Here is a 23,199-nt window from a genome sequence, read left to right as displayed (position 1 = left end):
GCGCTGCCTCGTGTGCCCCACCTCAAGGCAGCGGTAGCACTGCAGGGGGCGCGCTGCAAGGGCTTCCACGCCAGCCTGGGTCCAGCGCACCGCCATCTTGCCGGCAACCGCCAGTTTCCTGGTAGCGGCCGCCGGGCACTGGACCCAAATCGTCCCTAGCCCTGAGGGTGCGTTCCGGATATCTCCGGTCTTCACTTCCTCCTCAGAGCATCCACCGGCTAACGCGATGGCTCTGGCCACCTCCTCCTGGGTGACGGAGTCGATGAGGCCCCGGATCTTAAGATCCGCCCTCTTCGTGGGCCTCGCGACACGCACCCCGGTTCCGGCCAGCACCTCCGTCATTTTGGCGGCGAGGGCATCTGCCTTCGACGCCCCGTCGGCGCCCGGCACCTCCAGGACCAGGGCCCCGGTGACGACCCTTCTGGGACGCAGCGCTGCGATGCCGATACCGGCTAGGTCGATCTTCAATCTAGCCATCGACATCGCCTGCGCACACGTAACCCCCCCGTCCGCCAGGACCGTCACCGTGACGGCCGCAGTACGCGGCGGTCGGGGTAGGAGCGCGATCTTTCCCTTCTTCGGGGCCTGCTTTGCTCCAGCACCGGGCGGTTTTCTTCCCTTAGTGGAGGGTGCAGCGGCCTTATTATTGGTAACGGCCTTTTTGGCCCTGCGCCCTACCACTTTTGCCCACTTCTGCTGCACAGTAGGAGCAGCCGCGGCTGGGGTGCTATTGCACCCGCCAGCCGGTTTCGCGGCCCCGGTCACAGCCGCCGGTTTCTGCGGCACTCTAGTGGCGCTCTTCGACGGCCCAGATTCCATCGGCTGCTGCCGAGGCCGCGATCCTGTAAGATGACCTGCTACAGCAAGGGTTGCAAATACTACAATTTTAATGTTCAACCAAATATTGTTTTCAGTGAAAGCGTAGATGAGACGAATGTCACATAAAGAATATAATCTTGCTTTAATGATGTCCATGTTGCCGTTTTTAAAAGATGATTATATGTTCTCCTCCTTGTGCGGTGAAGGTCGTCTTTCGATGTGGTGGAGTTCTCTCGAAGGAGACGACATGCAGGAGCTCTTCAATGTTCACCGAAAGCACGTGCATACGCAAACTATTTCTTCCCGGCGCGAAAGAGTTCGTTTAGCGATGGACCAATGTTCGAGCAAACTCGCCCTTTTTTGGGTTGAGTTTGGATTCGATTAAACGCACGAAAGCAGAGCTGCCGATATGCTCCCGAAGCTTTGTTCGCGTACGCGAGAATGTTCACAGAATAAAAGTTAAAGTTCCTACACCACAAAAGTATATATCTACACCGCTTATTAACTATTTTTATTTACATATATATACTCAAAAGCCGAATAGTAGAAAATAGAAAGGTAGAGTTTTCGCTCCCGAAGCGCGCCGGTTCAAAGCACCGAAAAGCGGAGAAAAAGACCGAAGTCGCGTGGTTCGATTAAAAGATTCGATAAAGCGTAGAGCGAGCGTACTGCGCGTTAGCGTGGCTTACAACAAACTGATTAGTCGGGCGCTCGCACGGAGATTCCCGATTCTTGGAATCTTCTGGAAATTCGTTCGGCGTTGCCCGCCTCTCCCCCCAGCTCCTCTGGCGCTCCGTTGGCCAGTGGAGCGACGAAGAGCGACAGGTATATACCGTCTCGGTATATAGCGACTCGGTATATATCGTCTAGCGATTTAAAGGCGATGTGTTTAGAGTTCGAGCAACCGCAGCCGACGTCCGAAGAGTCGAAATTATCGGTTGCTCGAGCAGTTTGAAATCCATACATCAAGTAAATCAGAATTTTTAAGTTTCAATTGTGACCCTACACCAAACATACGGTTGCTTATTAAAACATATGTAAACTGAAACGTTGCAATTATTTGGAAAAAAATTTATAAATTTCTTAAAATATAACAAATAACATATCCAAATATGTTGAGAACTCAGGATATTTTTTATCGTTTTGTCTATATATTTATTTAAAGATTTGGATCTTCGTAATAGATAAAAGTCACTTTAGTCATTGAACATTGATAGAAAAAATAAATCTATTTTCAATAACTATAAAAGAAAATGTACATACCTTCGTAGGCGCCTTCCATTGTACACACTTTTTATACATATATTTACTAGTTGAACTAGTTATAACAATTGGAGAAGAAAGAATGTTTCGGTCCTATTAAATCAGGTCTGACTGACCTTTCTCTATTAAATTCTTAAAAAACAATTTTCCACTACTACTTTTCACTTAATATAATAATATTTGATCTCAATTTTTTTTTGATTTGACGAGGGTTGATGAGAAACGGTTAATTCACCCCCCCCCCCCCTAAAGGGGTAATGCAGAAAAACGGAACGCTTTTCAAAAAATCTGAATGTTTGGGGACCTGTTAATAAAGCATTTGCGCGTCCAAATCCGCGAACGACGTTGACATGGAGTTACTCGTTCACCCCACAGACGGGTCTGAACACGGGAGGTGAGTTTTCCAAAAGAAACAATATTTTCGTATTTGAATGCTATTCACGAGGGAAAAGGACATCAAAACCGTGTCACTCCAATGCCTTGGACCGTACCACATGTGTTCCACCCAACGAAACATCGTTCCAACCCTTACACTTGGGGTGAACCACCCCTAACTTTGGACCACCCCTGCTTAGCTCAGGGGGCAGTTTTCGAAACGGGATCTGTTGGGCTTTCATTTTTAACGTATCGAGAACAAACATGGTGAATTTCATCGCTCTTTAATGTCTGGAAGTCCTCCCTTACGAGGGGGGTTGAAAAGTCACGAGCTGTTCCACCCCCTCAAGGGGTGGCTATGGGGTACACGGCATGAGTGATGGCATTTCCTGGATCAGGGGAGTCCAGAGAATGCATCGAGTCCAAAATCGGAACTGTCGTCCAAAAATTGTGGATTTTAAGGGGGGTGAGGGGTTGTGAGGGGTGGGTTTGTCCGAGAGCGACTTCAAGGGGTGCATTTTGTAGGGGGCATCAAACAGAGTCGCTTCAAAGGTTTTTTTGATTTTTTCACCCCCTTCCGTCGCCCCTGGATCCTTCTGAAGTGTCGTTTTTCTGCATTACCCCTTTGGGGGGGGGGGGGTGAATTAACCCTTTGTCATCAACCCTCGTCAATGCAACTTTCCACACACCCAGAGGACACTTCAAAACTAAACCTTACGAAGTTTCCCGAAGATCGGTTGAAAACTCTCGGAGTTATGACGTTTTAAAATAGTGTCCCGTTTTTTTTTACGGCTAGTGTATTATCCCTTCTCTGCAGCAAATACTTTCTCAAAGATCAATTATTTGAACGACAAACCGTAGCACATCTTCAGGACCACTATCGCTCAGACATAAACTTAGCTTAGATGTTCTATAAAATTCGGTATATGCTGCCGAGCTGCCGTACTATCGAGGGTTACCGGGACGAACGGTAACCATCACGAGAATTACGTTTTAGTCAACACGTGCTCGCTTCGTTCGCGATAGCTCAAATTCCGTCGCAATTCGAACAAAAGCGACTTTGGAAACGATGTTCGAACAGTCTTGCTGCGGTCGCAATGACCTCGACCTTCTCGGCGGGACTCGATAACCGGCAGCGGTCAAAATACGTGAATTCATACATACCGGTGAATTTCTCAAACTTGGTGCGGTTATACACACCATTTTTCCCCATTTCACGTGTGGGACACGCCGCAATAGCCAGCAGCACCTGAACAGTCACATCAAGAGATCGCTTAGCGTCGTTCAAACTGTTCATATTGAACCATTGTCCACACTATGACCGCGCTCATAAATTCGGTCGGGCAGATCATCAGCAGCAACCAATTGCCCTATCAATACGCGATTTGACACAGCGTCGAGATGTACCCAACGCTCATCTGGGAATCTTTCCGGTATTCCGAGGAAACTATCGTGCATCGTGGTCAACCTGACCATCTAACACGACGTCTTTAAGTATACATGTTGTATCACTGTATACCTGGTTGTTAGCGCGTGTGCGGTGTGCGATACCTTCTTCGATCGGCTACAACAATGTACACTATAAGTACAAAGTGAACAAGTATAAACGAAACCAACAGCGCACTAGTAACGAGCGTTGCGGTAAACACACCGGACAGAGTCTCGATGTCACAATGGACCATCTGGACCTCTAACATTTCGGTAATTCTACACTCCATTATTGGAGGATACTGTTTTACCCGTCTGTACCTTTAGTAGACGGAGGATCTCCGATAACGTATCTTTTTGATCATAAACAATATTGCTGATACTGTTATCGTGTTTTGGAGTTCCAATAACACTTATGCTGTCGCAGTCTGATCCGTTAACCCTTACGAATTCAGCTTCTTCCACCTCAGATTCTTTGAGTAGTGGATCTACTACGAAAACCTTGGCAGCTCCAAGGATAGTACCCGGCATCTGTTCTTTTATTGAATGCAGGTGCCTTTCGGCCCTGAGGCTAGCGCCCATTATTTCACGGGTTCGCTTAGCTAAATCAGCAGTGAGGGCGTAAATGGAATCAAGCTCATACCCACTGCTATGCTTTGGCGGGTATCGCCAATCTATGTGGGCTTGAAATACCAGTGTGGTGACTGATTCACCGGCAATTGTTGCGACGCGCGCGAAGTGAGTGTGCGGCAAGCGCGTGCGAGAAGGAAAGACAAAAAGGACACGGCCCCGAGACCCGAGAGAGTCGGTCGAGTTTAGCGCGCCGAACCTTGAGTTGTAACACCAATCGTTTATTAAATATAGTATTTTTCCTTTGCATAAAATCGTCCGTTGTATACCCCACCGTTGATCCCACACCAGCGAGTCGCTGCTGTTGCCCAGTAGTACACACACTTTTCTATTCCCTTCGGTAGTGTCGTCGCCGGTAGTTGCCTTGGATATCTGTACCGTCACAACATGTTGCGAGTCGGTAATAGGCCACTTATACCCAACCGATGGTAGGTTGGTTGATGTGCCTGAGTCAATCCACCCACCGAGTTCATCCATATCCGTGGTCTTTGAAGTGCCCTCCGACGTATAGTCGTATAGCTGAATGCCGACTGTCCGGCCGCTCATGTTCCATGCTCGGACTAGCTTAATACGTAAGTTAAACGTCGGCTTTATCGTTCCGAGTGCCTAACCAATGGCAAATGTCGGTACAATCGATAAGTCCTGTCTTGTTTGTCACTCCAACCTTCACAACCATTTGGATAACCACTTGGTTCCATGGACAAGGTGTTATGTTTGGAGGATCGGGAGTGCAGGTAACTTTACCTACCTTAATGTCCGTCTTCCGGACGAAATCTCTCCCGGTATTCCGCGGAGTCTGGCGTCTTTTTAACATGTTCTCTTTTAAAAAAAATGTATTTATCATCAAAATAAAACGACAGATGTTATATTCCACATCACGCCGTCTGGAATTGGTCTCTTGTGCCAACATGGTAATATAAGTAAACACCGCTGCTGCGATGATACCTTTATACACTACCGGTCAAAAGTTTGGGTCCACTTCACAATGTTAATGAAATGTTCAAAAAACCATGGTTTTCTTCGTTTATTATTTTTTATTATCAATATTTATGAAAAAGTAATCATTATTTATACAAAATATGTCAACTCACAAAAAAACCCGCAAGTATTTATTTATACTTTGATTCTTCGAAATATCCGCCTTTTGCTCGCATAACAGCAGCGCACATTCTGGGCATCCTTTCAATTAATTTATGCAATGATTCCGCCGTTATTTGATTCCAGCAATTCTGTAGGAACGTCCAAAGCTGTTTTATATTAGTTGGTTGCAATTTCCTCACTTGTCTGTCCAACTCGTCCCATAGCAACTCGATCGGGTTACAATCCGGCGACTGAGGAGGCCATTCCATATATTTGAGTTCTTTCTGTTTCTCTTTGGTTGCGATGTAATCCCGGAAAAATTTAGAAGTGTGCTTAGGATCATTATCTTGTTGAAAAACGAATCCGTGACCCACAATTCTTTTCCCTCGCGGAAAAGCATGCCGTTGAAGAATGTTGTGGTAGACATTTTTGTCCATGATACCCTCAATGTTCACAATGTCACCAACAATGTCCCCAGCAAAGCATCCCCAGACGAACACTGACCCTCCACCATGCTTGACTGTGGGGATCACACATTGGTTAATCATGCGTTCGTCAACCAAACGACGAACATATTGTCGGCGTCGTTTGTTGAAAATTTCAAATTTTGATTCGTCCGTGAACAAGACTTTAGACCGTTGTTCAGTTGTCCAATCTTTATGTTTTTTTAGCTCAATTCAATCTTTTAACTTTGTTTTGTTTGCGTAGTAATGGTTTTTTAGCGGAGACGCATCCTTTCAAGCCATAATTTCGTAGACGTCGCTGTACCGTTGAAACACATACTGGTGTTTCGCGCGCAGAGTTGAGTTGTTCGGGAATTTCGGGGGCTGTGAGAGAACGATTTTTCTTACTTACAGCACAGATGAACTTGTCCTCTTGTTTTGACATAGTTTTAGGCCTCCCAGAACAATAACGACTCTGATTACACCCTGTTTCGCTCTTTCTTTATAACGCTCTCATGACTGTATTTTTAGAAACATTACGTTTAGAAGCAATTTTTCGCGTTGAATAACCTTCTTCATGTAGTGCCACAATAACTGCTCGTGTCTCTACACACAGCTCTGCTTTTCGACCCATTTCTCTACGAATGAAACATGAAATATATAGTTTTATTCACATTTCAATAACTAGATGATATTTTTCGAATTACTTCAATTTACATAAAAATTTTTGTCGAACACTTACAATTTTGAATACGAAAAATGTTCTACTCAACTTTTTTCAAAGAAAAATATAACAAACAATTGGAAATATAACTCTTGGAGTGAGTTTTTGCAGCACAAGGATGTTACGCGTAATAGACACTAGACGCATCGATAGAATGCAACAAGTTATAACACGTTTATGCTCGATCTACGCGTCTCCCAAGGGCGCCCTCTCCACTCTGACACCCTCCTACACTCTGACCAGTAGCAAGACGCACGTGCTTGACAAAATCCACTGAGTAGCCGACTTAATTGTATAGAATTCAAAAATAAAGCAAGTAAATCTAGTACCCCACTTGTATGGGTGGCTCTCCATACAGGTCCAATATTGTCCACAATTTCAAAATCAATTTCTTGCAAGTCTACCATATCGATGTTCAACTGAGATAACTCATACCAGGCGTTCTGGGCAGCTGGATGCACAAACAGATCTTGCAAAATCATGTGACCCTTGAATAAGTAAAGACGTACGTTTGATATGATATTCTTTCATTGGTGACAGCCACATTTCTTGATTCTTCTGAGGACATGGGTCTGTCTACAGCTTCGCGACTAGCATTCAAGATCCGTGCTATTATGGTATTCAATTCATTGCGCTGAGGGTATTATCCTTCATTATGCTCACTAACTCTGTCCGTGCTTGTACTACATCATCGAACGTGTTCTTATCTCGTGCGGCTCCATTCCCAACCAGTTCCCCGAACCATCTTGTCATAATTTTTGCTTCATCTCTCAATCCTTGAATTCTCGCCCAATTATTTGCAATTACTTCGGCCACCGCAGCTCGTGCAATCCATTCTATAAACATGTCGAGGGCCTGCGGGTTCTCACCAGTGAATGCATCACCAACCACTATAAGAGTTAGTGGCTTCAGATGGCCCCCTCCTGAGGATAATATTCCGGCCTGTCAATTGTCTGTTCTCATCATTTGGATTGGCTGCAATGGCTGGGACATTAAAATGTTCTCCTCCTATCTCAACGATGTTGGTCCCTTCTGGAGCTATACGTAAACGATAGAGCTCTGGTACATCTGAATGCAAATTAGAATACTCTTGAGCAAATGAGTAAATTTTGTTGGCCAGGTTCTTAAGTTGTGCTTCGCCCAGAGAACCCATCAAAGCCGATTGACCGCGATATCCTGCAAATGCTTGGTCCCTGATTAGCTCTTTTTTTATGGAAGTGCATATGAAGGCTAAATCGGCATACTGCCTTACTTGAATTTGTGGTTTAACTAGAGTGCAGAAAGGATTTTGAAGCAGGTGCATAGCTTGGGTGAGAGTATCAGAAAAGTTTGTCAAAGGTACCCCCTTACTAATAAGTAGCTCTATATCAAATGTGGTCATTTTTGTGACTACATCTGCAATGATAGCAATACTAGTTACATTATTGTTGGCAGACTGCTCGACTATCCATGTCAGGGATATAGCTTCTGCTATCTGGAAGACTCCATAATATAGCTAATTGACCATAGATATGAGTCCAATTTAAGTCGATGGGTCTATACATTCTAGCAAATTGAATGCATATGTTGTCGGATATGTAAGCATCTAATTGTATATCGGGAATTAGGGCAGCAAATTGATATTTGCGGCGTTGTACCCATGCCGGTGTTATGTTGGTCTCCTTTGCCAAAATGGTAATATAAGTAAACACCGCTGTTGCGATGATACCTTTATATTTCTCCAAATTTTGGTAGGTCTTTGCCTCTAGATAACCTAGTACCCCACTTGTATGTGTGGCTCTCCATACCGGTCCAATATTATCCACAATTTGTTACGTCTTGTTACAGATCAACCTGCCGGAGCAGCTCGACAGGAGGACCAGTGTATCAAGACGCGAGTGTCAAAAGGTAAGAAACTAGATGCAATTTGGCAGCTGGGAGACAGAAGGTCTCCCTAAAACCGAGTAATTATTTTAATAAAAGTGGGTTCGCCAACTGTCCAGAGGTCTGGAGAGCGAATACACGCTCCAACAGAGCAGTAGCAGTTGGAAGGAAAAAGGGCGAGAAATAAAGTGAAGTTTCAAAACTTAAATGAACGTGTTTTTATTCAGGGGTTATATGAGCCGTTTATTTTGAAAGTGGCCTAACTCCATTTATCTTCAAATCGAGATATTTAAGGGTTTGGGTTTCAATGAATTTAAAAATATACGTATAGGATACTAATGAGTCATACTGCTTGAGTGTATCTAAGGGTGTTAAATTTATAGTTCCTATTAAAATAGTGGCAATTGTTAAGTGAATAATATGCGTTTTCTTATCAAGAATGGAGTTAGGCCACTTTCAAAATTAACAACCAGATTCATTATAAAATTTGAAGATGCCCAAGTCCATTCAACATCATTTAAGATGCTGCAAATTGAAAAAAAAAACAATACTGAATTTATTTTACATATCTTTAAAACACTTCGGAAACATAATTTATGCGATTCAAAACATTTTCTAACTATATAACGTACAAAATTACAAACATAAATTTATTACAAAATTTATTACTCATCTACATTTTGTGCGTGTGTAAGCGATTTGAAGTGATCATGATGTTCCGGTGGTATGTTAAGTTTTATATTAATTGTCGTATCCATGTATTACACCACCCATATGTTACACCACACGTTCAAATTACGGACAAGAAATTACCTTTTAAGGATAAATTAATAGATCAAAACTAAAAAAGACCTTTTCCTTGTTCAGACAATGTTTAGAAACGTTTATATAATCTTAAATACAAGAAAAAAACACACAAAAATGCATACCAGGGTCGATGTAATCACCCAGTTGGCCATATATGGATGGTGTTAACATATGGATACGGCATTAATTTGTGCAGGTTATTCGGTGGAAGTGCCGAGCTCAATCGATACGCCGGGTTCGGGAATTAGGCGGAGAATAAATGTTCGCTGGGTTGCTGTAATAAATATGTTATGTAATAAATATGACTCCAGCGTAAGCTGAAGAATAAAACATATTTATTACAGCAACTCAGCGAACATTTATTCTCCGCCTAATTCCCGAACCCGGCGTACCGATATATATACACGGCTTATGACTATGATTGATTATTGCTAACTACTTATTAACCCTTTCGTTACGGATGCCGACTATAGTCGGCGGCCGCGCGACGTCCTGTGTGGGGGAAGTGCAGTGTACGCGGCGACGGAATCGCGTTACTGTACACTTGGGCACGGGCACTCTCCGTACACCCAAGGCGCGGTACGCAGATAGTCAGGACGGTCGGAAGGTTATCACTCTACACACTCCACTCGATCACGGGCACTCTCCGTACAACCGAGAGAGAGATGAAGAGGAATAGGCGGAGACGGGTTGGTAGGCTTAGTCTGTACTTATTCTTTTGAGCGTGGGCAATCTCCAAGCGCTCGCAAAAATTAAGTTATCTTCGGATTACAAGACCAGGTAAGACTGATTATCTCGGCCGCGTCGGGGGGTACTGTAACAGCGACCGCGTGTTTTCGCTCGCGAGAATCCTCGTTACGCGGTCGCCACCTGTTGGCCGACGTGCGTACTCGTCTCCGCGCGGCCACGTAACGAATGTTTCGTTACAAATTAAACGTACTGGTTTTTCAACTAACGCAATTGTCTAAAAACTGAGGTTAACTTGTAAATATTAATTAATTAAAATTACCTTCAACACTGCTTTCCGACAGTATCACTAGTAAATATCAAAATTTAAGTAGAAATGGAGTTAGGCCACTTTCAAACTAAACGGTTCAATTATTGAACTAACTCTGAAAACTTGTGTCAAGAATTATCGTATTTGCTCGGAATAAAAGAAAACTAAAATGCTTTACTGATAAATAATATGAAGTTGTACATGTAATCATGGTAACCGGAAAATATTGAAAAACGGAGTTAGGCCACTTTCAAAATAAACGGCTCATATATATTGAAGAGGTTTTCACACCATTCGTAGATCGTATTGGGGATTTCGTTGTTAATGATATTCGCGTAATGATTGACGTAATCGCTTAAAAGATGACCCGTGATTTCGCTGTGGTTATTTACCTTGATCGCCGATTGGGTGTCAATTGTCGGGACATACAATGACATTATTTTGTACACGCTGTAACATTGCCGGCATAATCAAAGCTAATGCTCCATGAATACGCGCTAGCGCTTCTTCCCCCGACTCCACCGGTTGAAGATACACCTCATTCTGAAATGATTGTAGCAAAACAAGCACAAAATGTAAGTAAGAATACAATACCTATTACAAACATAAGTAAACAATAAGAGCAACAGTCTAATTACCTTCAGAAATTCCCAAAAGAAGAAATCTAGTGGATTCATATCAGGTGATCGTAGGGGCTACGGAACAGCACAGCCGCGGCCGATCGACCTGCCCGGAAAAGTAGGCTTTAAGTAGGCGCGGACGTTTGCCGCATAATGAGCTGGAGCCCCGTCATGCTGATAGAACATGTTCTGCCGGATTTCATATGGAATATCCTCCATGAGTTCCGGCAGAACATGCTCTAAAAAAACGAGAAGTCGCGTATCATTAATGATTGCGACGCGTGTGATCCGGTGTCAGACAGAATCACGTCAGTAAAAATCTTTGTCAGTCAGTCAGAAACACTCAAAGAAGAATGTTTTCGCCTCCAGACTACTTCAGAATGTTCTGGATGTATGCCCAAAATAATGGAGACGCAAGACTTGCCATTGAAGACTTCAAGCGGAGATATCCGGGCCAACGAATTCCCAGTCACAATACCTTGCGCAGGGTGGTCTATAGATTTTATACGACTGGGTCTGTGATGGCGCAAGGCAGCGAAATGGGTCGCCCTAGATCAGCTAGAAGAGTCTCTACCAACGCTCACGTCCTGGAGGCCGTACAGGAAGATGCCACCGTCAATGTGCGCGATCTGAGCCGCCACTTAAAGTAAGCCATAGTACAAGATAATTTCAGCAATGATTAATTAAAAAAAGGAATGTTATGTAATAGTAAATGTTATTTTATTTTATTCTAGTATCAGCCGAACGACGGTGAACCGAATTCTGAAGGAACACATGTTACATCCGTGCAAGTATGTTTTAAAAAAGAAGTCGGATCGAAAAATCTATACCCTTGTTTGTTCGTTATTTCTCAAAATTCCATAAATAAAAATTCTTTCTCAGGTAATTAAAAGTATTTAGTATACGAAAATTCCCCTGTCAATAATAATTTTTAAAAACCATCCACACTATTCATGTATACAAGGTTTTTCGAACATTTTTCCTCTAATTTAATATACACCTCCGCTCAGAAGTATGTGGACACTTCCTTAATAGAAATAAGTATTTAATAAAAGGTGCAAATCTATCAATATTAATTATATCATTTACGTTTCGATATGTTTAGGTTGCATTAGCGAATATATTTTATTAATTGTTTCTTTTTATATCACATTAGGAGTGATCAAAAATAATACAGAGAAGTACAGTACAGAGAAGTACACTCTTAAGAACGATCACAATGCAATTTATGAATAGAAGAACCAGAAACCTCTTTAATAAATGTAATAATCACATAATCCCCACTTACAGTACTAAAACATGAATCAGCCAAAGATGCGCTTAGAATGCAATTGCCTATCGAAGGTATAGATTATATTACATCGTCTTTCTTCTTTATAATAATTGGTTTATGTAGCTTATCTGTATCGGTATAACAAAATTTTCTTTCCCTTAATCTCCTAGCAGGTTGCTCTAAAGGAAGATTGTGCGATCGAACCATTTGCTTAATTCTAGTCATAAAATTTTCAAAAGAAAATGCAGAAGATTATGGAAGTTATATACAATAAGTTCTTTGGAATAAAAAGTCGAGATGTTACGAACAAAGCAATGCAATAAATATGTGGCTTATGTTCGCCACATAGAATTCTGTCCAAAATCAGAACATAATATATAAATTGGACAATGTAGTACTACAAAGTGTTTATATAAATCATTTGATAAAACATTTTTCAAAACTACAGGTCCTAAATATAAAAGAAAAGATCGGAATTCTGTAGCCTTCCAATATTTAAACATATTTAATGGTCGTGGACGCCGAGAAAATTCTATTGGATAGTGGTTCTTTTTGATTTTTAATAATCTTTTTGATATCCTACTTATATTAAAGGCATTTAGCTTACATTTCTTTGGTCCATTATCCACCCAAAGCCAAATGATTTTTTTCATAACACCTAAACAAACTAAGTGCATGTAATCCAGAGGAATTTGGGTTACTAATCCTAGATCTAGCTCGGAAAGTAAACTTTTTGATAACTGGTGGTATTCATAATCCACTCTGTTAAAGCCAATATCGGTTCGTAGATTTAAGTTAGATGTATATTTCCATGTAGTTCTACCAATATACAGTTTTCATCGGGCATTATCCCTCCTTGTAATGCTTTATTAAATTTTATCATTAATTTATATGGAGACCACATACATTCTTTTTTTAAAGACGTAAGCCACTCCAATCGTACAACACCAACACTTCCACTGTCACCATCTCGAGTTGCTTCAAATTCAATTATTTTGTGCATAATGTTAAATTAAAATAGATAAAATATTACATATACATGTTACAACAATACAAATATTACATGTTCCAACCCCTACACCTGTGGGTGGACCACCCCTAACTCTGGGCCACCCTGTTCAGCTCCAGGGGCAATTTTTCGAAACGAGCTTTAAATGACATTGATCCTTAACGTACCGAGAATAAACATGGTGAATTTCATCGCCCTTCGAGGTGTGGAAGTGCTCCCTTACGAAGGGTGTTGAAAAGTGGCGAACTGTTCCATCCTTCCAAGGGGTGCCTATGGGGCGCACGGCGTGGGCGTTGGCATTTCCTGTATCAGGAGATTCCAGGGAATGTATTGAGCCCAAATTCGGGACTGAAGTTCAAAAATTGTGGATTTTGGAGGGGGTGGGGCGTTGTGAGGGGTGGGTTTGCCCATGAGGGATTTTGAGGGGTGCATTTTATTGAGGGCATCGAGGAGGGTCGCCCCAAAGGTTTTTTTGATTTTTTCAACCCCTTCCGTCACCCCTGGCCTCTTTAGAAGTGGCGTTTTTCGACGTGCCCCTCTTTACGGGGGTGACTTAACCCCTTCCTGTCAACCCTCGCCAATGCAACTTTGCGCACATTTAGAGGACACTTCAAAACTACTCCTCACGAAGTTTCTCCAAAATCGGTTGAAAACTCCCATAGATATGACGTTTTAAAAAAGTGTCCCTTTAATTTTGTCCGTCAGTGTATATCCCAACTGATTCCCAACTATTGGAAACCGTTGGCCAACCATAAATGCTACTAGGGGAGAATTCGCGCGAAGCGAAACGCGCGACAAATACTGTCGATCCAAAAAAAAAACTCAAACGGTCACGAAGAAGTCCGCCGCCGCGGCAACGGACCGAGTTATTCCGAAACAAAAGCGATACGCTTTATTATTCAGTCTTAGGTAGTAATTTTGCAGCGTATCTTTGTACGCTATTTTGACAGGAAATATTACATTAAAATGACATTGCACTAATGGAAGCGATGCGAGGAAACGTTTCAAGGTGATATTTACGCGAGGAAGACGGTACGAAGTAATGTACAATCGCTCGAGCGTATGAATGAATAATGCACAGCTATATTTGCAGCTTTGGAGTGGTTGCATCGATATAGCTTATGTAAGTTATCCGTATAACAAGTTCGTAATAATTTATAAAGCACTCTGTCATATGGCTAGTTTGAGGGAATAAAAATTGATGGGAAACCAACGACTCTTTTTCCACGCTGTTCATTTAACGGATCAGTATGACACCGCGATCGGAATCTTGCACTAGCATGGATAGGCGCACCTTTGAACAACGATATCTCCGTCTTAACAAGCTCGTTGGAGTATTGTCCGGACTATGGCCTGGTCAAAGTAAAATCTCGAAAACTCTCACGTCGATCGTCACGTACACTCTTGTGATCGAAAGTTTCGTTGTACAGGTACGATATCGTACGAATATATTTCTTGTTTTACAGTGTGATCGAACATTTTTCTCATTTTTTAACCAACTTCGGAAAAGGAGGAGGTTACTCAATATGTATTCTTTTTTCTGTTTTATGTCTGTTCACCGATTTTTTTTTTGCAAAAAACCGAAAAAATTTGTATCGCTCATTACTCCGAAACAGACGGACCAATCGGATTGAAACTTCTTGTATCTGATAGAGGATCACTGCCACTTAGTCCCTTAAGAAAAAATTTTACCTTGGTTTATTCTTTACCACTTTTATCGCAAAAAGAGTACTATTATTTCACGTATGTTCGGCGAAAATCGATGAAACCCCTTACACTTTGCTGCCGGACGGGTTTTCGCGATGGTCACATTTGCAAAAATGTATGAATTTTATTACTCGTAACAATCGTAAGAGCGATTTTTATTTTTAAAAAAGATTTGAAGAGTTGGCGTCGTGTACTATGAAACGTATATTCTAGTTTTTCGATAAAATGTTTTAATTGCGGTAAAAATATAATATGTCTATCGCTTCAATTTGAGTTGTAAAATTAACCGTCCGTTTCTTTCCAATTATGTACAATTACGGTATCCAATTTAAATGGCTTATTATTTTTGAAATCAGTGAGCGGAGAAAAACCAAATTTCCCGCTAGTATTTGCCGGCATTGCTCTGTTTTAATCGAGGGAGAGAATCCTTGAATGGTACAGGATGATGGCGTTACACACATTAGACCCCCATCCATTGAAAGGTATTTTTACCGTCTATAGTAGCTGTATTATGATCCGCGTTATCATAAATGAATTGTAGATATGTGTCGGAGATGAAACCAAAATTGTCTGCATCATGCACACCAAAAAAAATCATGCTAGCCTAATCGCCCTGTCCTTGTCCCGGAGTTTCCTACTTTTTCCGCAACTGTCGCTGAAGTCAACTCGGAGTTTGGCTCTGGCTCCTGCGCACCATTAAGGTGGAACAAGTATCCTGTATATGTATGTGAAATGATAAATAAGTTCCTAAGTGTTATTACTTACAGGCCACTATTGAAATTTAAACAAAACCATTATTCAACTAGACTCCCCATTTGCAACCACAATTAATCACATGTTCATTTGAGAGTTACCGACTTTTTCTTTGAATCGCAGGTAGCCCATGTGGTGAGAGACTATAGTTTCGATAGGCTGATAGCACAGATTCCGTATCTGTGTCTGGCTCTCCTTGTTGTTGGAAAGCATGTAAACTACACTCTGTACGGAACTAAGGTCAGATAATGATCGAAATTTTTGTATGACTTATGCAATGTTATTAAATTGCCTTCAAATCATAGGTGAAAGAACTGTTGAATATTATTGTGAAGGATTGGGAAGTTCAAAGGTCGAAAGAGGAGTTGACAATTTTAGAAAATTATTCGAACAGAGCAGCATTACTATCAATGATATACACAGGTAATTAGACAGAATTAATGTATAATAGAAGTCGTACGAAAAATAAGGGACGAAGATTCGAATTCATGATCCTTGAATCCACAATCGATTGCTTTTTCTACTTAAACACTTCAGGACAATCGAAGATACAGTAGAACCTCGATTATCCGAATTAATCAGGTGACATTAGTGTTCGGATAAACGAATATTTTTTGTAATCTCTTGATGTTGATCTTCAATGTATGAGTCGCTTATCTCGAAAGTGGCATAAGTCACTTTGTTTTTAAAATGAGATATTTAATGGTTACACAAATATCATTAAATAGTATAATGAAGCACGTGTTACTTTTGACGAGACAAAGGAAAGAGTAATTTATTTAATTCGTATTGCATAGAGAAAAGAAAGTAGATGGCAGCACTTGGCCTCGTATGGTAGATATAGTTACAACAAATAGTAATTGTGACTGATGCCACTTTCAAAATAAACGACTCATATATATTTCAAGAAACAGAGTGTAAATATTGATAATAAAAATCACAAATACTAAACTTAAATGTAATTTGATTAATGTTTTAAGAGTTCCAGATCTATAGACTGTGTATTTTTATGCATTTTAAAGAATTTGTATGTGCAAAAAACTATAAAATCCACACAGTATGCAATAAAATAAAAAAATATTGAAATTGAAGTTCATATTATAATATTTGTATAGTAAAATAAATGTCTATTTTGGCTCAATTTTTTTTTAGGTATGACGACAAAGATTTTATTTTACATAAAGGTTCTGCAGTCTACAGATTTATTTAGCTGTTAAATCACACAATTTTGCTAAACGATTTAATTCCATATGTGTAGCTACATTTTTGTTATGCCTAGTATAATGTCAGCCCCATTCTAAAACTCTGAAATGTTAAATGCTTTATTGTATATGCATCACCTAAGTTTGAAATGTTTAGAAAAATATATTGGATGATGAGAGTCCATATAACAAAGGGTTGGGATAATAGAGAGTGGAGGTTTGGATAATAGAGGTTCTATTGTATATAGAAATGCATCGATGATTTTATCACTTTAAAACAAGCAAGATCTGCCCGAAAAATAGCAAAAGGTCATCGATGCAAACAGGGAATATTTCGTCAAATTATATCTTTCAATTTATTTTTGAATAAAGAATGAATCTTGTAAATTAAAATTTACAACTTTTTTGCGCACCTAATAATTGTTATTATTGATCCAATGTATTCAATAAGTATTACGTACAGTGGATGTAGAAAGTATTCGTACACCGATTAATTTCCAAAAAAACTATGTAAAATTGTAATTTATTAACTTACTTTTTATAAACAATGACATTCTATATATTCTTGGAAATCTCTAGAATAGATGTATACACTCTGTATACGTGAATAACTTTAGAATTTTCCACCACTACCTATTATACATGTACTTTACATTATTTCTGAGTACAACCGTTGGTTTTTCAGTGTGTATATTTTCGTCGTCATTTATGTTTTCCATTCAACCGGCTGTACCACACGTACTGGACGTGTTGATCCCACTAAACGAATCGAGAGGACGTGTATTAGTATATCCAGCATACTTCTTCATGGATGAAGAAAAATATTATTACTTTATAATTATAAACGAGATGATGGGTTCGCTGGCAATTTTTTTAGTTTTTAGTAGCTGCGATATGTACCTGGTGTGGTTTATACAGCATGCTTCTTGCAAGCTAGCTATAAATTGGCAAGCAAGTTACTCGATTTTAAGTAAATCAATGTTATTAAAGATAGAAAATATTGTTTGTTTTGTTTCATTTTCTGTATTGCGAACAACGGAGGCTCTATCGCCCCTCATTCTTGTACAGTATTTTGAAAGAGATCATTTGAGCCTGATTGGTACCTTTAGTGTTAATAAATAAGTGAAGTCGATTTACTAAAATTAATTAAGAGGCTTAGACAAATGAATTGAATATATGTTTGTCTTTTTATATGAATAAGTCAGTATAAATGATTGGCGAAAAATTTCAAAGATTTCTGTAAAACCTTGTGAAAATAGGAATGGGTCAAAATGATCGTACTCCATAAACTTAGTGTTAATATATTCCTATTAAGGGAGTAGAATACTCTAGATGTTTGAAAATGTAGAATTTAATTTGTATGAATGTAAAATATTCCGTGGTCTTTGCTACTGAATTAAAATATCAAGACAGGTCCAACGCGCTCTACTCCACGTTGTAACTTTATCCTCATTTTTCTCAAAATACAGTTTTGCAAACTTGCGTGCAATGTTGTGAAGAAATCAATGAATCGATTGAAAAAGAGTATTTGAAGGCTTTTGAATTCAGTAACGAGTGAGGGCCACCCTGCCCACTTAAATAAAACTGTTGTAGTAACAAATGAAAATAATTGCAGGTACAACTTCCAAAAAACAATGGCTGAGGTGTGTACCTGCGGTAAAGAGAACAAACATCTAGGAGCAAATAAAACTTATAGCAAAGTGTGCCTAATCATCACAGACCATCAAAGAGTAGTCGAGTGAGTAAAAGGTCAACCTTGATCATAACCTACTCAACTGTTTTTTTACTCTGTGTAGAAATGATAAAGATCATTTGGTACATTGCACTGAAATCGTAAAAGTTATCAAAAGATAATAACAAAAGCTTCTAGAGAAGTATCTGGAAGGTAATATTTGATGAATTGGAATTATAAAATAATTCTATTTCATCAAATAATATAATATAATTATTATAATTATTATAACATTGGAACAGATATATAGAGACAGTAGCAGCTTGCCACGTTACAGTGTTCATCGTGATCGTAGCAAGTGTCATATTCACTTTCACGGTCACGTTAGTCAAGGCAAGTTCAGATTCAGTTGAAGGAATGCAATTTACTTTGTCACGTTCCATCGGAATAACTGTGATTTAACTATTGATTTAATTCCTCAAGAACAGATTTCACAGTTCGAAATGACTCTTCAATACGTGACGTTCTGTGTGTTCCTGTTTGCTCAAGTTATTCATCTACTCTTCATCTGCTGTATGGGACAGTACCTAAACGACGCGATTGCGGAAAGCTATAACAAAATGTGAGAAGAATATTCATGTATATTATATTAGGTAGACTGGAAAGTAATATCGTTTCTTCTACATTAAATTCAAACAAATTTTTAATAAATTTCTATTTTCAATCAATTACGTAATCGCCCCCGTTATCAACAGCCTTTTGCCATCTAGTGTTCAAATTTTCAATGCCAGATCGATAAAAATCAACGAGCTGATGAGTACTTTAAGGCGTCTAGCCACCCTGAGCGCTCGCCAGATGGGTACTATTCTTAAAAAATTCATAAATGCGAAAGTATAGAAAAAAATATTTTTATGTTTTGACACATACTAAAGAACGGTTTAATGAACGCACGACAAATTTTTTGGGATAACAAAAAAAACATCGCGGCAGTTCGAAAATTTTGGTGAAGGTCTTCGGCACGAAACGCGCGTGGGCTGTCCCATCATTATATTCTTTACGTTGCATGTGAAAAAGAAAAAAAAAATTAGATTGTTTCTGGAGTTTATCGCAAGAGAGTAGCAATTGGATTTTTTTTTCTTCCCATTAAGAAAATTATGGTGAGTTAAGAAATTTTTTTTTTATTTTTCAGCAAAATTTCACGAGAAAAATCGTCAATAAAAAAAAAACTAATCAAGTAATCGCAAAAGTCCATTGCTACTCTTTAGATAATGTATCTAAAAGTAGTGTGTACAAATTTCAGAGCAATCGGACTGATAGTTAACGAGATTTACATTGTACCATTTCGAAAAATGTAGTTTCGAGATAATCCCAAAAGAAAGTAAACGTGCGGTCCGATTGCCCTGAAATTTGTACACACTACATTTAGATACATTATCTGAAGAATAGCAATGGATTTTTGCGACTACTTGATTAATTTCTTAATTAATTTTTTTTTAAGAATAATACCCATCTGGCGAGCGCTCAGGGTGGCCAGATGCCTTAAACAAGTATTTAAAATTGCAAAAACGACATTACTTTCCAGTCCACCTAATACACTAACTATCAAAATTTAGCGGACAAATTTTTAAACGATTGGAATTAAACTCCGTGAGGAGTAGTTTTGTAGTGTTCTCTGGGCGTGTGTAAAGTTACATGGGCGAGGGTTGATGCGAAGGGGTTAATTCACCCCCCTAAAGAGGAGGGTGTAGAAAACGCCTCTTTGAAACAGGCCAGGGATGACGGAAGGGGTTGAAAAATTCAAAAAAACCTTTGGGGCGACTCTCCTTGATGCCCTCTACAAAATGCACCCCTTGAAATCCGTCTCGGACAATCCCACCGCCCACAACCTCCCAACCCCTCTAAAATCCACAATTTTTGGACGACGGTCTCGATTTTAGACTCAATGCATTCTCTGGACTCCCCTGATCCAGAAAATGCTATCACCCATACCGTGCTCCCCATAGGCGCCCTTTGGGGGGGGGTGGAACAGCTTGCAAATTTTCAACCCCCTTCGTAAAAAAACACTTCTACGCATCGGAGGGCGATGAAATTCACTATGTTTGTTCTCAATACGTTAAGGATGAATGCCGAAAAGGTCCCATTTCGAAAACTGCCCCCGGAGCTAAAGGGAGGGGGGGGGGCAGAGGGAGGGGTGGTCCACCCCCAAGTGTAAGGGTTGAAACGTTGTTTCGTGGCATGGATCACATGTCCAACAGTCCAGGGCATCGGGCTGACACAGTTTCGATGTCTTTTTCTAGCGTGAATAGGAATAAAATAAGAAATGTTGATTTTTTTTTAGAAACTTGCTTCCAACCTCAGGCCCATCTGCAGAGTGAACGAGTAACCCCCCGTCAACGCCGTTTGTGGATTTGGACTCGCGAATGCTTCATTAACAGATCCTCAAAAAATCTGAATTTTTGGGTATCTATTAATAAAGTATTCGCGCATACGATACCATGAACGGCGTTGGCGTGGGGTTGCTCGTTCACCCAGCAGATGGGCCTAAAGATGGTGGTGGGTTTTCCTAAAAAAAACGACATTTTCGTATTTTATTGCCATTCACGCAGGAAAAAGGCATCAAAACTGTGTCAGCCCGATGCCCTAGACTGTAGGACATGTAATCCACGCAGCGTGACAACGTTCCAACCCTAACACTTGGGGTGGACCACCCCTACCTCTGCCCTCCCCCTCCCTTCAGTTTGGGGGCAGTTTTCGAAACGAGACCTTCTCGGCATTCATCCTTAACATATCGAGAACAAACATGGTTAATTTCATCGCCCTCCGATGTGTGGAAGTGCTCCCTTATGAAGGGGGTTGAAAATTTGAAAGCTGTTCCACCCACCCAAGGGGTGCCTATGGGGTGCACGGTATGGGTGATAGCATTTTCTAGAGCAGGGGAGTTCAGAGAATGCATTGAGTCCAAAATCGAGACCGTCGTCCAAAAATTGTGGAGTTTAGTGGGGGTGGGGGTTTGTGGGGGGTGGGTTTGTCCAAGAGGGATTTCAAGGGGTGCATTTTGTAGAGGGCTTCAAAGAAAGTCGCCCTAAAGGTTTTTTTAACTTTTTTAACCCTTGCCATTACTCCTGCCACCTTCAGAAGTGATGTTTTTCGACGCGCCCACCTTTAAGAGGGTGAATTAACCTTCTCATCAACCCTCGCCAATGCAACTTTACACACGTCTAGGGGACACTTCAAAAGTACTCACGCAGTTTCATTTCAATCGGTTGAAAACTCTCATAGTTACGACGGTTTGAAAAAGTGTCTCTATTTTTTTGCGGGCCAGTGTATTTACTGAATATACAGATTGTGCAATTCTTATAGTAATATTATTTCATTTTGTATAAGTGCACATACAGTTATTTATGAGATATAAATAATACATGCTGAATATATTCTGCAATTATTAGAATAATATTACTATTTTATTTTGTATAAGAGAATAAACCTTTTGATATGTTTAGCATGAATTTGCTATATTAGTTTATATCCTAAATGCATAAAATCCGCAATATAATTATTATACCTAAATTTTCGTAATGTTCTTGTAGATATGAATCGAAGTGGTATAACGGTTCGACGAGAACTCAATTATTGTACCAGTTAGTATTGCGAAAGTATCTGTCATTTCCAAAGATAACAGCTGGTGGAATAATTCCGATGGACTTAAATACTTTTGTACAGGTAACGTCTCTGTTCCCATACAATATCCAGTAGAATGATTCACGAAAACACTTGTTTCAGCAACCATTATCTTTTCAGATAATAAAAGCATCTTTCTCTTATTACACCGTGTTGAAAAGCACCAACTAATGGAACAAATGCAATCATGGAAGATTGTCGGAATTTGAATATTACTTATTGGGAAATATGCATACTTTTATTTTTATTATAAGACTTTGATGTAATAAGATTTCATAGTTCACAATTAAATGTACACGTGACAAAAGTGAAATTAAGAAAATATGTTATAGGTCGATTGTGGTATAATGTAACTGATGCCTAAAATTCAAATGTTTCTATCATATTCAAACAATCGAAATTTTTCCACCGTTTGAGTTAAACGATCAGAGAGATATTTTTTAGAAAGTGAGCGTGTTCAGTGAAATGAATAAGGTAGTAGGATGAGTGCTTGCATCTCACTACATCTAATGCTGGTCTGGGATAAGAATTGTAGAGTCCATTACCTAAGAAACAAGTCAGTACAAAAAAAAAATCACCCACTTGATAACAAAAACAGCGATCGTCTTTATTGAATGTTATAAAATTCGTCCGAAGGATCGTGCACTTAGAGCTAGGATTAAATTTAAAGTCTACAGTCGGTGTAGAAAGTATTCGTACACCGAACAATTCCCAACAAAAACTATGTAAAATTGTAATTTATTAACTTATTTTTTATAAACAATGACATTCTACATATTCTCGGAAATCTCTAGAATAGATAGATTACACAAAAAATAGCTATTCATGTAAGTTGCGAAATTAACAAGAAAAAAAA

At 39.9% G+C, this 23,199-nt stretch overlaps 2 protein-coding genes across 3 annotated transcripts in view; both read left to right on the top strand.

Annotated features, from left to right (window-relative positions):
• The window catches only part of LOC128875692 (uncharacterized), a 66,208-nt gene extending 54,287 nt beyond the window's left edge, over window positions 1-11,921 (top strand). The window contains exons 1-3 of one of the 2 annotated variants that reach the window (XM_054121546.1): window positions 8,086-8,649; window positions 11,419-11,695; window positions 11,784-11,921. In XM_054121546.1, coding sequence (XP_053977521.1) covers window positions 8,532-8,649; window positions 11,419-11,695; window positions 11,784-11,913 — 525 coding nt within the window. In that variant the 5' untranslated portion in view covers window positions 8,086-8,531 and the 3' untranslated portion in view covers window positions 11,914-11,921. Of the gene's footprint in view, window positions 1-8,085; window positions 8,650-8,744; window positions 9,624-11,418; window positions 11,696-11,783 lie in introns of those variants that run through there. The other variant, XM_054121629.1, reaches the window with a different exon arrangement.
• Window positions 11,922-14,555: 2,634 nt separating this feature from the next.
• LOC128875632 (odorant receptor 33a-like) lies at window positions 14,556-22,771 on the top strand. The gene is made up of 9 exons (XM_054121418.1): window positions 14,556-14,761; window positions 15,915-16,031; window positions 16,097-16,214; window positions 17,679-17,940; window positions 18,609-18,731; window positions 18,968-19,058; window positions 19,154-19,287; window positions 22,253-22,385; window positions 22,464-22,771. Exons 1-9 carry the CDS (start codon window positions 14,582-14,584, stop codon window positions 22,512-22,514), a joined length of 1,209 nt encoding a protein of 402 aa, XP_053977393.1. The 5' UTR covers window positions 14,556-14,581; the 3' UTR covers window positions 22,515-22,771.
• Window positions 22,772-23,199: the final 428 nt, after the last annotated feature.

Source organism: Hylaeus volcanicus, chromosome 1, assembly GCF_026283585.1.
Source record: "Hylaeus volcanicus isolate JK05 chromosome 1, UHH_iyHylVolc1.0_haploid, whole genome shotgun sequence".
Taxonomy (NCBI): Eukaryota; Metazoa; Arthropoda; class Insecta; order Hymenoptera; family Colletidae; genus Hylaeus; species Hylaeus volcanicus.
Note: the sequence above shows the minus strand (reverse complement) of the source record. Positions and strands in the feature narration are given on the sequence as shown.